Below are 16,910 nucleotides of genomic sequence, written 5' to 3' on the forward strand. Positions count from 1 at the left end.
AAGACAACTGCATCCAGCATGGGCAGATACAGGACTTGGGCACAGCACGCTACATTACGTACACACGGGTGCTGAGCACTGCAGCTACAGCGTTGGGTTGTGAAAGTATCCAAACCTCCACTACAAGAAGATTCTTGTTCCCCTCGTGTCAGAAGCAAAACCTGCCACAGTAAATGAATGCCTTTTCCAGGGTGCAGTCCATGTGAGTATCCTTCTTTTTCAATACCCCAGCCGTTAATGAGGTATTATCTAGTCAAAGAGGAGAAGGGTGTGTGATTTAGAGGACCCAGTCTCTTCTCCTTACAGCACTTGTAGGGACACAGTCTAAGTCTGGATTTCCAGACAAGGAAGACAAGAACCAAAGCACTGAACATACAGGTTTCAAGTAGTTGCCATAGGTTAAAACTTAGATGTCCCATACCTAAAGGGACAATTATATTCAAACCCTACCAAATCAGTCTACTGCTCCTCATTAATCATGGGACACTGTTTAATCTGACTGTGGTAGAGGCTCTGAAATAGGTCTTTTGGGATGAAGCACTTTACCACCAGCAACTAAGTCTGCTCCATCCAGAACAAGAGCTTTATTGACTTCATAATGCATGAGGTTTTCCTTAATTATTTATGGTGTTTGTTTTAATTATAAATGGTGTTGGGTTATTGTGTTCTTTGAAGGGATCAGAGTTGGGAAAACCCTATCTTATCTTTAATAAGGTTTTGGTATGGTGGGGGAAAATAGGTCTCAATTTTTTGATTTTCCTATACTTTGTTAGGCTACGGGCATTGCCAGAGAAACTGTAAAGCTACTTCATGCACAAACACAACACGCATTTTTTCCACCAAAAGCAATTTTGGGAAGTCTAAAGTAAGCACAGAAAAGCACAGTGCTAGAACTCCTTCTGCAGAACAGCAGCGCAAGCAGAAAAGAGTGGAAGATAACACTCCTGCACGAGAGGCAAACATAAACAAAGAACTTGGAAGAAACACCAGCTCAAAACCAATCTTAAACCACATACCGCAGATGCAGTATCTTTGCTCTCAGAGAGCGCTCTTTCTAAGTCACTCAGAGTCTCTAGCTTAGTGCTTTTCTTCTTTCCACTTGGCACTGGCTCCTTCAATTTCTTCTGCTTCCTCTTCAGATTCAGCATTCCAATATCACACCGGGGACATAACACCTGATGGACAGAAAAGCAGTATTGTCTGCAACATTTTTAATGCATTCATCCTGCCCTAACACAGTCACATATGACTGGTTTGGTTAGAACAGGGATTCCAGCAGTTTTTTCCATCAAAGATTTGGGGGACTAGGATGAGGTTATCTAGAAAATGGGGAGAGCTGGAAGGTTAAAAGTTCAGTTTTATAAAACGGGCAGACCACAAACACATCCATGTTCCATTTAGATTGCTGGAATATACAGACAGCTGATACACTGAATAGCCTCCCTGTGATTTAAGCTGCAAGCCCTGGAAAGCAGTAGAGGAAAACAGGGGCTGCCCCGCATTCCCATCTGTCCAAACGGAGCAAGGAGGGCTGGGGGCGTAAGAGGGGCTCAGCATAGGCTAGAGGGTGTGGATTGCTCAAGAACTGCAGGTGTTCACACATGTGCAGTGACAGATTCAGAGGGCCAGCTAAAGCAGCTACAGCCTCATCCTTGTCACAGCTAAACCTGAGGTGGATGAAGCAGCTATGAACCTGCACTCCAGTGGCTGCAGCCTGACGCACTGAAGTAAATTCAGTGCCACAAATATGTCAATATTCCCATATTCATATTGAAAATGTCAAACTGCAGCATAGCATGCTCTCATTAGCCACTGATTAAAGAGACTGAAGTATAGCTAAATCTTAAGCATTGTAAAAGTTTAAAATGATCATTAAAAGCATAAGTCAATCTAATAAAGTTATGTTAAAGTAATAAAATCCTAAAACAATTCTGCAAATATACTTAATATTTACTGTTACTTCATGAGTTAATACTGTAGCTGTGATGTGCTTTTGCTGTGGTACGAATGGTAGTCTACTCCAAAGCTGAGATCTCCTACCTCCAAAAGAGAATAAGGGGAGTTCTCGCACAGAAATGTGTTAGCTGCACACTCCTTCCACGCTTGAACTTCTGACACCAAGGACTCCAGCCTCGGCAGGTAGTCCAGATGCACTGGAATAGATCGACCTCTTGTGACAAGTTCCGCTAGTGTGTCCAGTACAGGCACACGTCCTCCAACCTGTCAGATTATAAATTAAGAAATGGTTGATGTATACAAGACATACCACTTCCATGAATCACAGCAAGTCATTTAGATTAACTGAAGGTAGAGCTTGTAAAAACAAATTTACTGCTTAGACATTTCAGTCACTTCCACAGCTGTTATTCCAACATTTGTATTTCTCATGCTCTAGCCATTAAGTACACAGACAAAACTAATAAAACACTTGGGGGGGGTGGAGGGGGTAGAAATACACTTACCAAATGACAGTTTAAAAACAAAAAGACTGCCAACAATATAAGCAGACTCCCAATCTAACAATCTGCATTCACAGCAGAAAATCAAAATAATTTTGAAATAGACCCAGAAGGCAAGTCTAACCCAGTCCCTGCCATGCCAAGAGCAAGGAACCATCTCAAGTATCCAATTTGAAAGCGAGCTCTGTTCATTCACTTAGCAGCCTATGCCTAAGGCAACCCAGTTACAAGTCTAGCAGTACAGCAGCACTGAGAAGTAATTTCTAAAATAGGCAGTGATATGGGACTCAAGAACTATTCATCCAGAACAACTCCAACATCTCTAGCAGCAAATCGCCAAGTACTCCTACCAATAGCTTCCTGCAAGTCACAATGACTGCAGGCATTTACTAAAATCTTTGCAGAAGTGAAGCAAAAATTCTTGGCACATACAGACACATTTTTCCATATTCAGGAGGCAGAATTTCAGAATCCAAACCAAGAAATTAGCAAATGCCAAGAACAAGTTACTTAAGCCCTCTCAAGATAGCCCTCTGTGCTGGTTTTGGCTGGGAGAGAGTTAATTTTCTTCACAGTAGCTGGTATGCGGCTATGTTTTGGATTTGTGCTGGAAACAGTGTTAATTAACACAGGGATGTTTTCTATTGCTGAGCAGTGCTTACACAGCATCAAGGCCTTTTCGGCTTCTCACCCCACCTCACCAGTGAGGAGGCTGGGGGTGCACAAGGAGTTGGGAGGGGACACAGCCAGGACAGCTGACCCCAACTGACCAAAGGGATATTCCAGACCATAGGATGCTTTGCTCAGCATATAAAGACAGGGTAAAGAAGAAGGAAGGGGGGGGACCTTTGGATTTAAGGTGTTTGTCTTCCCAAGTCACTGTTCCACGTGGTGGAACTCTGCTTTCCTGGCGATGGCTGAACACCTGCCTGACGATGAGAAGTAGTGAATGAACTCCTTGTTTTGCTTTGCTTGTGTGTGGCTTTTGCTTTACCTATTAAACTATTTCAGCCCATGAGTTTTCTCACTTTTACCTTTCTGATTCTCTCCCCCACTCCAGCCAGGGGGAGTGAGTGAGCAGCTGGGTGGGGCGTAGTTGCTGGCTGGGGTTAAACCATGACACCCTCAAACAAAAGTTAGTATTACATGAACTTTAATCCTTCAAAATTCTGAAGCCCAGGACAACTGATGTTTTTTAATAAAAGCATCTTGAACTCAAAAGAAGTTTTTATTAAAAGACGAATTTAGGTAAGATAGGCCTGACAATACTAGTAAGTCAGATCAGAGTTCACTTTATGGAAAAAAACATGAGGACAAATGAAAATACAAAAAAATATTTGGCAAATCGTATCAAAATCCGAAAATCGGAGCTATCCCAGTCACACCCTTTCCTGATCTGTGCAGTCCCACTGACCCCTGGCTTGAGTACTTGCAAGGCTGAGCCATGAACCACTTCAAATGGTCAGCCCGGGCTACAATTACTCACTTGGGCCTGAACATGCTGTGTGGCTGCACAAGCAACAGTGCTAACACAAGGGGGAAACTGGGAACAGAGAAGAAGGGAGAGTTAAGCTGCCATTGAACTGTAAAAGAAGCAAAGAACCTAAAAGAAAGAAGAAAGAAAACTTGATCCACAAATAAAACTGATAGGTTAAAAAAACAAAAAAAACCCAAAAAAACCAAGAAAATTTGAGTGGGAAGCACCAGAAGCCAAGGTGAAAACCTGTATAGGTATTTGTCTTTATCAGACTCTGGTTTTCATTCTCTGCCATCAACTTGTTGCTCATTTGATTTTTGCGATACTGAAGCACCAAGTGCACGCAATGGAGCGCAGAGCGTGGGTCTGTTAACCTGACAGAGGTTACTATCACCCACCAAGAAGCCAAGAGCACAGTTTACATACCTGCAGAGCTTCCACTTCCTGCAGCCAGTCTTTGGCCTTCTGCACCGCGTCTTTCAGTGCAACACCATTTGGGAGATAGGCTGGGATCTCCTCTATTTCTTTCACGGCTGGTACAAGACTGCTCAGCGACTGCCGTGGTCTACGTAAACAAAACGTATCAGAATGTAAAACACTGCAATGCAGTTGGAGTAGTTCTACTCATCTGGCTTATTAAAACCAAAGGGTTACACCAAATAATGACGTTATGTCCAGTACTAGATATGGATAGTGTACAACCAGGACATTACTAATGCAGGTATGCTTTTAGAAATGTGTATTTGCTTGCTATAGTCTCCTACTTAGAAATATTCACACATTGGGGCTTAAGGGAGATCTAACATTTATTAACTTTTGGATGATAGATCCTTGGATCCTCAAATGCACACTGAACCCTAAAACAGTATCAGCTAAGAGATTGTACACTGGAAGGTTAAAAAACCCTGAAGATGGCTTTTCTGTATTTCACAACTCGATTCTTATGTTTTAGACAGGTACAAACACAACTGCATCTCCATTTTGGAGGTTAAACCCAAGTTTATTCCAATTTTGTCCTCTATGAAGTTATAATTTTAAAACCATATGGTTACTAATGGGTAAGAAACACTCAAATGCTTTCATAATTATGAGGCTGGGGGAAAAATTTAAAAAATAAAATAAAAAAAATTAAAAATCAGGAATCTTGAGGGAAGAAACCTTGCATACAAGTTTGTGCCACCTTTCTAAACTTTAAGTAGACTGTGCTCTCCCCCATTTTACTTTATAAATCAGAAGGTCAAAGCAATGAGCAAGACAATTTTTCTCAATAAGGATGTATTTAGCTTATTTCCTCCTCCCCTGCACCAAATAATCTAGAAAAAAAATCTCCTCAATGTTAGAAATAGTCCAGATAATAAAATTTTACCAGTTGGTGGTATGTAACTAAGCTCTATCTGGACATGCATCCTCCAGTATGACACAGGGGGAGGGAAGAATGTTGAAAGGAAGGAAGAGGTGTCTTAAAACCCTCCCCTGTGGCAAAAGGAGAATTTGCACAATGATAGTGGAGCACCACAAACACTGCAAGCCAAGACCAATGTTTAAAATCGCTCAGTCAGTCAACCCCCTTCTCCATCCCTTTCCCTTGCGGATGGCACAAGTTTTGCCTTCATGTTGTGAACTGGATGAACAAAAGAGGGCCCCTTCAGAAGTAAAGCCAACTATTTCCATCTTAAACAGCTCCTCAGCTCATGGAACTACAAAATGCAACACTAAGATTTAGCCTGTACCTGGCCTTTATCAGATTTCTGGCTTTGTCATCCCAGTGTTCAGATACAGTAAGGAGCTCCTGCAGCTTCGCCATTGCTTTCTCAACTGCTGGGTAGGGAGCGAGTCCAACACCTGAGTCTATAAGACGTCTCATATCATCTAGAGTAAGAGAGTTTTGGTCCGAAGAAGCCAGTTGCACATCCTCGAGCCAGCGTGCCTGTTCCAGACGTATCCGCAGTTCAGCCAGTTGGGGTAGATCAACGTCAAAGTCAAAGCTGACATCCAACAGCTCCTGAAGTTCTGCAGCACTAGGCATTTCTTCAGAAAGGAGTTTTTGGCTTTGCTGTTGAAAAGCTTCCACACGATCAAGAAGATCCTGAAATACACAAATGCAACAATAAATCAGAAGAAAGCTCGCTGCCAAATCTCTTAAACATAAGTGCAAGCTTAAACATTTAAGTGCAAGGCTCCTGGCAAACACCACATTGCAATGCACACAACATGCATGGCAAATTATCATGACATCTGGAACACTTAAATAACACTTCAACACACAGTGTCTAAATCAGCATCTCCTCATACATGTGTCCATAAGCTTGAGGATCATAGAACAAGGGAATTCCACTCCAAACTTCTTTGAACTAAGACACGGGTATCAAAAAGAGGTCTCAGAAGAATAGAAAGGATCTAAAGGGAAATTTTAAGTGTTTCATTAATGCTGTTTTCTGGCTTTGTTCTGGAATGATTAAGGAGGCTGAAGAACAGCAAGGTTAAGATTAAGAAGGCTTTGAAGAATGCTGGGAAGGGCACGGAGCTTCTGGGGTTCATTTCTGCTATATTGTTAAGGTTTCTGAGCTGGACCACACAGTCCCAGTAAGCCACAGGAATTTTACTCTCTCATGCAGTGTTAACACCTTCTCTCTCTCCATATGTTCAACAGCTAATTACCCCAAAAAGGTACCTCTGTGGTTGTCTGCACTTCACCCAGGATAATAGGCAGTTAGAGTAATCTCACTGCAAAGGCTGGAATTACTCTGTTTCTAGCCATCCTGCCCAATGCTTCTAGTACTGGCTGAAATGCTACTCCAGCAGTAAATTCTTCCTTCACAGATGACATCTTGGTATTTTGCCAATGAGGCTGTTGCCTGAGTAGACGATCTCAGCCGTAACGGAAATAAAGCCTTTTTAGAGATATATTAAATTGTGAACTGATCTCCAGTAACTGTTGGTCATTTATATTAACAGCCTAATTTGCATGACTACGTACAATTTAAGATCATTAGGAATGATATAAAAGAATATCCTGACCATGTGTTTGATATTTCCCTGTTCAAGAATGACAGATGGAGAAGAATTGTTTGCATGTCTGACATTTCTGAACTTCTGCTTTTTAAATAGTAAGATTTAAATAGTAAGATAACTTCAGAGTTACTATGCTATAAACAAATAACTGTAAATAGGATTACATAAAGTCTGATTCCCACATTCCAGACCTGATAAAGCTTCAAAAGCAATAGTCATAATGCTGAGCTGAACTGCTCTACTCTTATTCAAAGTTACATGGTATTGTCTGGTCTCTCAGCATTGTGTGGACACTTAAGAGGGAGTTTAGGAGCTGGACACTGCATCTCCTGGCTCTAAGTGTCACAAATATGCGAAGCCTTTTTCCTTTAAGACAGGAATTGCAGCTGCCCAGAATTTATGTGTCCCCCCCCCTTTTTTTTTTTTATTACCCCTCAGTGTGATGTGCAACATTTTGGCAAATTCTGAAACCAAATCATGAATTACTTTCAACTTGTCTGACGGCTGATCATCTGGTGAGCAAATAATCAGCACTAGCTGATGGTTGTGGGAGACAAAGTGATCTGACTCACTGTCAGCAGCAGGTACTCTGACAGAACAAGTATTTTGGTAGCCTAGGCTGGTAGCTTTGGCTAGGGTTATTTGTGTTGTTTCCTGGAACATGGGTTGATAGCACGAGGAGGTATCTAATTACGAGACCATGAGAAAGCTGATTCTGGATTAACAAAGAAGGAAAGTGATATGAATAGGAGAACTGCCACTCAGAGCATTACGGAGTTTTAAATAATTCTCAGACAAACCTGTCTTCACTCTTAAGAGGAGACTAGGTAACTGACCCCAAACTTTTAATCTGTAGTTACCCAAGTCATCCTGCTGCTTCTTTTGCATTACTTCGTACAACATTAACATTTTGATTCCCCCATGTAGTATAAAAATACACTGACCATGAACACCAGCATGTCAGAGAGCTCCATTCTTAAGCAACTCATGCACAAGTTACCCAGGCCTGCCAGTTTAAAGCTATTAATTCTTGGAGCAAGTAGTAAGATAGGAGATTAATGCAGTGCAAATACATCACTACGACAAATGCTCATGTTCCTTCCCTTAGAATTTTCTAAATTACCTTCAGCAATGGTGTCTGACTGAGGACACAAGGCAGAGCATAGAGCTGCCTCACAAACAACCGGAGCTCATTCACAGTCAGCTGATTTTGACACTTTCCTCCTCCAGAGCGGTACCTGCAATTACACACAATTCAACTTTGTTGGATGCCGCTAAAAAATAAAATAAAATCTAAACATCTCAAACATCTGCTTATGATTTCTTGTAAGTCAAGCTTTACTCACAAATAACAGAATATTCAAAAGCATCCAAGAAGCCTAGGGCTTACATACATGGGAAAACTTTGGTTAGCTATAGCAGAATAAACTATTGTTGAAAATACTCTTTCATATTAAATAGTGTTCTGGAACAACTACTCAGCCTTGGAAGAGCACTGGTTATTATGGAATAAAATTAGGCTTTTTTCCAGAACACAAAGCAATTGTGGATAAACTATTCAGTTATGTTGCAATAGCTATTGTAGTAAGCTCTCCCCATGCCCATACCAAAAGAGAACAAATCCCAATTTTGAATGGGTTTTTATATTTACAGGTCGTGTAGGCGCTTCTGAAAAATCCTCTTTACGCTGAAATCATCATTTTCATTTTTATCTAAAAGCTTTGTATCAAATGAGTGGCTTATAAGTGTTAACAAATTGGCTAATATTAAAAACCTCTCTAAACTCAAGCCAATATTAACTAGGTCTGAGAACCCTGAACAGAAAAGGAAAGAAATCTCTTACATTGCTGGCTCCAATTTAATCCACAATATGTCATTTAAACAAAAGAGGAAAACAACATCCCAGCAGGATATGCCAGCATGACTGGAATGCAAACACTATAAAATAAATTTTAACTTAGCACTCTATGTTAAAGATAGGTATTTTTAAAGGATATGCAAGATCACATCGGGAGTTCCAAAATCCATAGTAAGCTGAACAATGATATGAATTCAAAGTCTCGGGTACAACACAAGCTGGTTTATGGTTTACAATGTTTTACTACTTTTTGTGGAAGTTCTGCAGTATCTTCCAGGAAAAGGCACAAGTTTTTTAAAATAAATAAATATTTATGTACACATACACACACACCCCCCTACATATCTAAACTGCAAAACTGAATGTCACAAGATGTTTTTGATAACCAGAAATTACAGGAGACTAAAAAAAAAAAGCATTCACAGAAGAAAAGCCCATGTCCATCTAGGGTTATTAATCACCAAGATCTCTAAGCACAAGGTCTCCAAACTCTTGGAGACTCTAAGAAGCAGAAAAGGTATCATGAGACCTAGAGAAGGAAGGGGATGGATAGTGAACATCCCTTTGTACTTGCCCTGCTGTCATACTCTTCCCTTCCAGAGCCAGAGAGGACTGAGGCCTACACTGTCCTTTGGTTCAATTCAGACAGCTCTTCACAGAACAATTTTCCAAACAGCATCTGTTAGGACTGCCTCATCATCCATCACCGTAATAACCAAAGGAAATAGGGAAGTACAGCCCATCTACATTTTTCAGGTACTACAGAGAAGACTGTGAGCAAGAGCCACAGAATTTACTCTAAGAGAATATTTATCATCTGTCTTGCTCTTTTCTCCCCAGGAACTGCTGTGTATACCATACAGGAGGAGATCCTTGAGTATCACTGATGACCATGATTAACAGGGATTGCCTTTCCAGTCGAGTCAAGTCTACTGCATGACTCTTCCAAACCCAGAATCAGAACAAAATGCTCAATCCATAAAGGAAAGTTTGTCAAAAGCATGAACCAAACTTAAGGCAAAATCCAAAATCCTTTATAACCGATACATAGCAGTCAGCATGATGAAGGCTGCCCAACATCCAGTAGATGTGAACATCACATAGATGAAACTGTATTGGATATAACATGTATTAAGATTTTAAGCAGATTATTCTCTTCTTTGTATCTTCCTACATTGGAAGCACTCCCCCTTCAATCTTTTAAGAAAGAAATAATCCATCAAATAACATGGGTTTTTAAAACTCTTAATTATGAAGACATGCAACTGGACTTTTCCCAGAAATATGCCAAAAAAGATCAAAGGAGAAATGGTGAGAGAAGGGCAAAAAACACTTAGAGCAAATGAGAAATGCAATCCAAGCACTGCCTTGATCCTGTGTAGTGCAACACTGGGTGGATTTTTCATCACAGTCTGTAATGCTAAAGGAGCTGCCAAGTACAGCTGTGAGAAAGGCTGATAACACTACCACGGTGACAAAAGAACAGACCTGGTCAGAAGATGAAGGAAAAAATTGCCCCCCCGCTCTTTCCAGGCCAAGCAAAGTCAGGTACATGTTAAGAGCAGGAAGGACTCTTGGAAGAGCTCGTCTGCCACAGAACAGCTGGAAAGGGCCTGGCTGCTGCTCCAAGTTCATCATCAGGAGGCCTGAGCAAGTACCAAGGATGGGAGAACACATAGACTGGGGATGCCAGAACAAGTAGAGGTGGGTCAACACTAAATGAAGAGATTAGGAGTGGACAAGTCCTTTGTTAACAGTGCTGTGAATCTCTTGAGTTGGAAATTGCCTATCTGGCAGAAGTCATGTCTGTTGGAGTGCTGAATTTTTCATTTCCTGTTGTAATATTTTTATGTTCTTGTAACAGCGGCTTCATCCTCTTGTGTTTGCAAGACGGTGAAGGTGAATTTTTATCAACTCCTTGCACAAAGACTTGCACAAGGATCACTAGGAAGGGAAAGTGCAGCTACAAGAATCACATCTAAACAGTAGCTGAATATCCTACTACCAAAGTCCTTCGAAGTCAGCCTTTAAAGTACTGCAAGAACACAGGGATTGACAACCTACAAGATTCCTGCTGAGGCAAGCAACATGCACAAACCACACACGTGCAGTTATACCAACACAAAGAGCAACTGCTCTGACAAACACTACGTTGTTCAAAGCAGCAGAAACAGGTGAAAACTGTCCAGATGGGACAAAAGAGAAACAGTTTTTCCTGAAGTACTTCCCACTAAGATTGTTGGACTTGACCAATATTGTCCTCCACACACATAAAACCAAGATTTTCTTAGAAACTGTCGTGGTTTAACCCCAGCCAGCAACTAAGCACCATGCAGCCGCTCACTCACTCCCCCCCATCCAGTGGGATGGGGGAGAAAATCGGGAAAAGAAGTAAAACTCCTGGGTTGAGATAAGAACGGTTTAATAGAACAGAAAAGAAGAAACTAATAATGATAATGATAACACTAATATAATGACAACAGTAGTAATAAAAGGATTGAAATGTACAAATGATGCACAGGGCAATTGCTCACCACCCACCGACCGACACCCAGCCAGTCCCCGAGCGGCCAAAAAAAACCGCCCCCCCCCTTCCCAGTTCCTAAACTAGATGGGACATCACATGGTATGGAATACACCGTTGGCCAGTTTGGGTCAGGTGCCCTGGCTGGGCATGAGAAGCTGAAAAATCCTTGACTATAGTCTAAACACTACTGAGCAACAACTGAAAACATCAGTGTTATCAGCATTCTTCACATACTGAACTCAAAACATAGCACTGTACCAGCTACTAGGAAGACAGTTAACTCTATCCCAGTTGAAACCAGGACAGAAACCTATCATCCCGCAAGGCTAGATGCAGCCATTTTAAGTCTGGGTGGAGAATCTGCAACAGAAGATGGCAATTCGTGATCCCTGAGAGAAAGGCTACTACATTAATACAGTCACAATCAAACCAATACAATGAGGAGATCTGGCCTTGTCCCTCTGGATCTTCTGACTCCTTTCAACTCATTTCAGGCATGGAAAGTGCTAGCAGAACTAGGCAGCCAGACATCCAGTTTACAAAGAATATATTACACAAACACTATCTTCAAATTCTTTGAGCAAATAACCTGTCTGAAAGATTTAACATAAGTGCTGCCAAAGAAAGAGCTAGTATTTTTCAGAGATCTCATACAGTATTCCCATCATCATCAGCTCAGGAAGTTAAGACACTTTATTTTTCCACAAGGCATAAAGTGTAATGAATATAATGACATATGCACCACTGACAGATTTTCAGTCCCCATGGCACAGAGACAAGCGGATTGTGTCTTGTTTGGTGTTGCTTTGTCTGGAAATATCACAACAATTCTTCCTTTTGGGGAACATTAGAATGAATTTACTGCCCAACTGTCAAACACAGAGGAAGAAGACACTGAAAGCTCAGGATGTTTAACTTATTACATGTAGTAAAGGTGAATCTGCTGTAAAAGATGGCTCTCTCTCGAAGACAAAAAGATTACTTTCATTTTTAAGTCTTACAGAACACTGGCATCTATCACTGGCCACTGGTATCTATCTTCAGTGACTCAATTTTGTTACAAACCCATATAGTAACATTTACCTGGTTTGCCTTTTGCCATTAAGGAGCTGCTGTGCAACTGAGGCACATTTGTCTGCATCCTGCGTAACCAGTCTGAGGTGTCGCAGTAGATCATTGTCCGGAAACTTTTTCATTTCTGATTCTTCTATCAAAGCCTTAAAACTGATGAGACCTTTTGGGAAAGATATTAAGTTAACAAAAGTCTCCTTTGTGATGGATATGAAATGGTAAGGCTGAATAAAACAACACATGAAACATTTCTATTTCAACTCCAGTTATATTTTTTGTCAGTGATTTACAATCTTCTCACACAGAGATAGCTTAGCATAATTTCTGGGACTGTAATAGCTAAAATATTTACTTTAAAACATAAAATTATATGTGATTTCTTTTGACTGTCACATTAGACAAAAGTTACTAAGGTTGAGAAACTAAAAATTGAAAAATTAGCCATTTAAAATTACGTGTTGCAGACAGAAGGCAAGATACTTACTTTTTTTGTTGTTAATTTTTGCCTCCAGAGCTTCATTAACATTGGAAGCCCATTCATTGTATGATTCCGCACGCATCTTTAGCGCGCTCATCATTGGATAGAGTTCCTCCAGGGTATAGCGGTACCTACAAGTAGCACAGAATTCAAACTCTTCAACAAAATCTGCGGGGGAGCAGGAGGGTGGAACGACGGGGCATCAGGATGGGTTGGTCCATACAACACAGAAATTATCTAATAGGCACCCAGGGTTATATAATTAAGACCTACAACCACACCACGTTCCTCCCAAGACAATTTCAATATTGTAATTGCTTCAAAAAGCAATTTCAGCATTACAATTGCAGCAATTGTGAAACTGTCTTAGGACAAGCTACATTCATGTAGGACAAAGACGTAACAAACAACAGGAAAGGAAAGATGACAACAGGAAGGAAAGCTAACAAAAGCAAAAAAATATTGCTCGGCAAGAACTGGATGTAAGGGATGATGACCTTGTTGCTATAAATAAAAAAGCAAACTAACTTATCCAGCAATTTTTGCCATTATAGAGCAAGAAGAGCTGAATGCTGGAAAGAGAAAGTCTTTGTATACGAGCACAAAAAAGGCACTTTGTTTTGGGGGCACTATATTTGCAAAGGACTGAGAGAAACAGAATACTGAGACTAGCACCACTGACAAAACAGAGTAGGCACTAGATTATCAAACCACAGTATGTACACGTACAATAATTATCTCCAGAACAGTATTATTTGCTCTCTAAAGCTTACCCCAGTTTATATTTGTAGGTGGGACAGGAACAGAGATCCTCGACATGGTACAAGCATACCAATAACCCAGGTTTACATGGACAATAAACAGCAGACATGAAACAGGTGGTTTTACACTTTAAGCACTGTCGCTCATCATCAGGAAACAGCTCAAAAGCCACTCTCTCCGAGTCAGTCACTCCCTGCAAAAGAGTATGTTACATCACTTCAAAGTCTAATGAAGAGGTGACTATTCCAAGCTAAAACATCAGAAGCTGAATTTATCAAAGGAATAATGAAGTTTAGAAATAAGATATTAAAACCAGGTAGACAGAAATCTTGGTTAATGACAAATCAGCTATTCTAAGTTACTGAAAGAACAAATATTACCTTAAAAGAGACATTCTGAGCAATATTAAAGGGCAGGTGCTAAAGCAAGATGTGCAATACCCAAGTGGTCCTCTGAAATCAACAATGCTACTCAGGAAGGTACCACGTAGCTCTAAGCCGTTGACGACACAGTACAAGTGCCAGCATGTTTTCACATGACTGTTTCAACTGTTCCTTTCTTCATTATAGTATCATTTCCTACAACTCACCAGTTTATCAACCTTCTCACGCAACCTCTTCTCATCTTCAATCATAATAGCCATGTCTTTCTGAACTGTAGATGCTACCACAACATCAAGAACATCTGCTTTGGAAGCCATTTTACAGATCATCTCATCATGAGAAAACACACAGTAACGGTTTAGCAGACGGTAATGTTCTACACATTGGCGACCCAACGGTAGCTGCATTGAAAAACATTAAATAAATTAAGAGTTCATTCTGGAAATTACATTAAGATACTAACTTTTTGTACCACTAACCAAAAACTATCCAAATGAAAGGCCAAGAAAAATCCTTCTAGCAACAACATTCATAATTCAGAATGTAAAACTAGAGAAATCAAGACCCTGAGTTCCTGTAAACCAGTACTGCTTATAACTCTTTTACAGTGGACGCTGAGGATGCAAGTTGTTTAGCTAGGTTCACAGGGGGAACGTACTATCTGGAAGAGACCATAATTAGGGGTAACTAAATCACTAAACCACAGTAGGGTCAGGAATACCCAAGCTAAAAACACACAGAGGCTGGGGAAGTGTCAAAGGGAAGAGTACATACACTTGTCCTGTTCTTACCACTCAAGGTATGCCCCATCAAAGGCAGGTTGCAGGGCATGCTGGACCTTTTTCTCAAATGATATGGCTGTTTTATATAGGACATGAACTGTGCTGCAGCCTGAGAAATTGCTGACACCGTGAACCATTAAAGTCCCTAACTAACCCCAGGCAGAGTAAACAATCCATTATGAGCTGGGTAGGTTACTCATAGCTTTATTTTAAGGCTGTCACTGGCCAGGCGGGTAACGATGCTCAGGTTACAATGAGGTTATGTGTTAGAGTCCGGTATGAAACTCATGGAAGGACAAGAGGAAAACCAAAACCAAACCAACCAATAGGCGAACATAGTCACAATGCAGAAAGCTTTCTTCCAATTTTAGTCATCTCCTACTTCTAAGTAATGTTTTTTAAATCTAGCAAGATTTTTAGATGGGCTACATTTACAAATATCCAAGACTTTTTTAGGGGGGAAAAAAAAACAAACCAGAAGAGGACTAATTTGAAGCATCAGTAGCTTCAAAGGATCTTTCTGAGATCAGGCAACACTGTGTCTGAGAAATCTGCTGGGAAGGAGAAATGATTACTTTTAACTTTGGAGCAACTATCCTCCATTTGTTTTTATTTAAAAAAAAGACAAAAAAATTAATAAATTACTATGACCTAATAATTGTAATGTGTGCCTATCTCTGTTGTTTCAATGAACCGAGTTAAGCTTACTGGGAACAAAGTACTGGTCGGTAAGCCTTCTGTTTGAACTTTAAAACTTTCTGTTCCCTTCTCATTAAGGTATTCTTCCCTAAAAACCTACAGCACCTCTGCTATCCATATGCTACTCATATTCTAGGCATGCATAGGACCTTGCCTACCTTCTGCTGTAAAAGATACATCAGCTTTAATGTATAATTTCAAACCGAACCTTAGGAACCAGAGAAAGCCCACAGTTTACTACATGAAAGAAATACCTTCAGCAAAACACTATACTTCCAGTAACAGGCTCCTTCTGATCCGTGGACTAGATTTGTGCATCAGCAGTAAATTAGAGCTGTACATCAGCTAGGAACAACTTTGGAACCGCATACTTAATGAAAAACTGGTTTTGGAACATACCCAATCAACTGTGCAGAAGTTCACAGCTTCAGCAAAATTAAAACCCTGATTGAAGCCACTGTGATAAGCTCTTGGAAAGGTGATCACAAACTCTCCAGCACACTGATTGGTTCGATAAACCTAGGAGAAAAGACAGACAAGTATTAGATCAAACCTAAACAGAACTGAAGGTTGTGAAGAGAATATGGATTTCCAATTCCTAGTAACTTCTATGATGACTTCGGATAGTTCTAAAACATAAGCCCAAGAATTACACCTGACATTTGGTAACTTGTCATACAAAACCCTAGAAAGCAAAGGGCTTTCATTTAGCCATACCTGCACTTTCAGCCATTTTAAGTCTACTGTCTGTGTCTTTCGCACTTGCTAGCTCTGTGCACGGTTACACAGATAAAGCACAGACAAGGTTCTCTTCAACGTGCAGCTGAAGGGGAGGAGAAATTGAACCTACTCAAAAGTTCAGACTGCTGTAAATCTAATACTTTTGGTGCTATACAATCAGCATGAAAGCAGGCAGGTCTTCCTGCATCTTTCAGTTTTGGAGTCTCTCAAAGCATAGTTGACACCACAAATTTTGCTACTTTTTCCAGATTTTCCCTTAAGTCCCAAGGTCAGCTAGTCAAAAGCTAATTAAGTTGTAAAGGGACATAATTCCCATGAACAATCTAGTATGGAATATGATGGAACTGATGAAAAATGTTTTTAAACACCTAAGAACTTATCCAGGAAAAATAAGAGGATGTGGATGACAAATAAAGGAAGAATGGGGTTTGGCCCCTTGCCAGAAACTCTATGCCAAAAAAAACCAAACCCCAAAACCAATTGTGTCTGATTAGACAGACATATGAAGAGCTCCTGCCATTGTTTCAAAGGTCGAGACTAAACTTTCCAGCTGAGATACAGAAATAGAAATATACTAAGGTAGATCTCCAGAGAAGAGTTTGCCAAGCAATTTCAAAAGCAATGATTCCATTGCCCATCTGTTCATACTGGCACATTATAC

The 16,910-nt window shown here is 40.4% G+C and overlaps 1 protein-coding gene across 1 annotated transcript in view; it reads right to left on the minus strand.

The window, feature by feature from the left end:
• KDM5B (lysine demethylase 5B) overlaps positions 1-16,910 on the minus strand; it is a 60,811-nt gene that overhangs the window by 9,662 nt on the left and 34,239 nt on the right. Inside the window, exons 13-22 of the mRNA XM_075056016.1 lie at positions 15,908-16,027; positions 14,234-14,428; positions 13,656-13,837; positions 12,889-13,013; positions 12,417-12,567; positions 8,072-8,186; positions 5,667-6,022; positions 4,363-4,501; positions 2,041-2,220; positions 1,017-1,175 (exon numbers count right to left, since the gene is read on the minus strand). Coding sequence (XP_074912117.1) covers positions 1,017-1,175; positions 2,041-2,220; positions 4,363-4,501; positions 5,667-6,022; positions 8,072-8,186; positions 12,417-12,567; positions 12,889-13,013; positions 13,656-13,837; positions 14,234-14,428; positions 15,908-16,027 — 1,722 coding nt within the window. The remainder of the gene's footprint in view (positions 1-1,016; positions 1,176-2,040; positions 2,221-4,362; positions 4,502-5,666; positions 6,023-8,071; positions 8,187-12,416; positions 12,568-12,888; positions 13,014-13,655; positions 13,838-14,233; positions 14,429-15,907; positions 16,028-16,910) is intronic.

Source organism: Buteo buteo, chromosome 23 (assembly GCF_964188355.1).
Source record: "Buteo buteo chromosome 23, bButBut1.hap1.1, whole genome shotgun sequence".
Taxonomy (NCBI): Eukaryota; Metazoa; Chordata; class Aves; order Accipitriformes; family Accipitridae; genus Buteo; species Buteo buteo.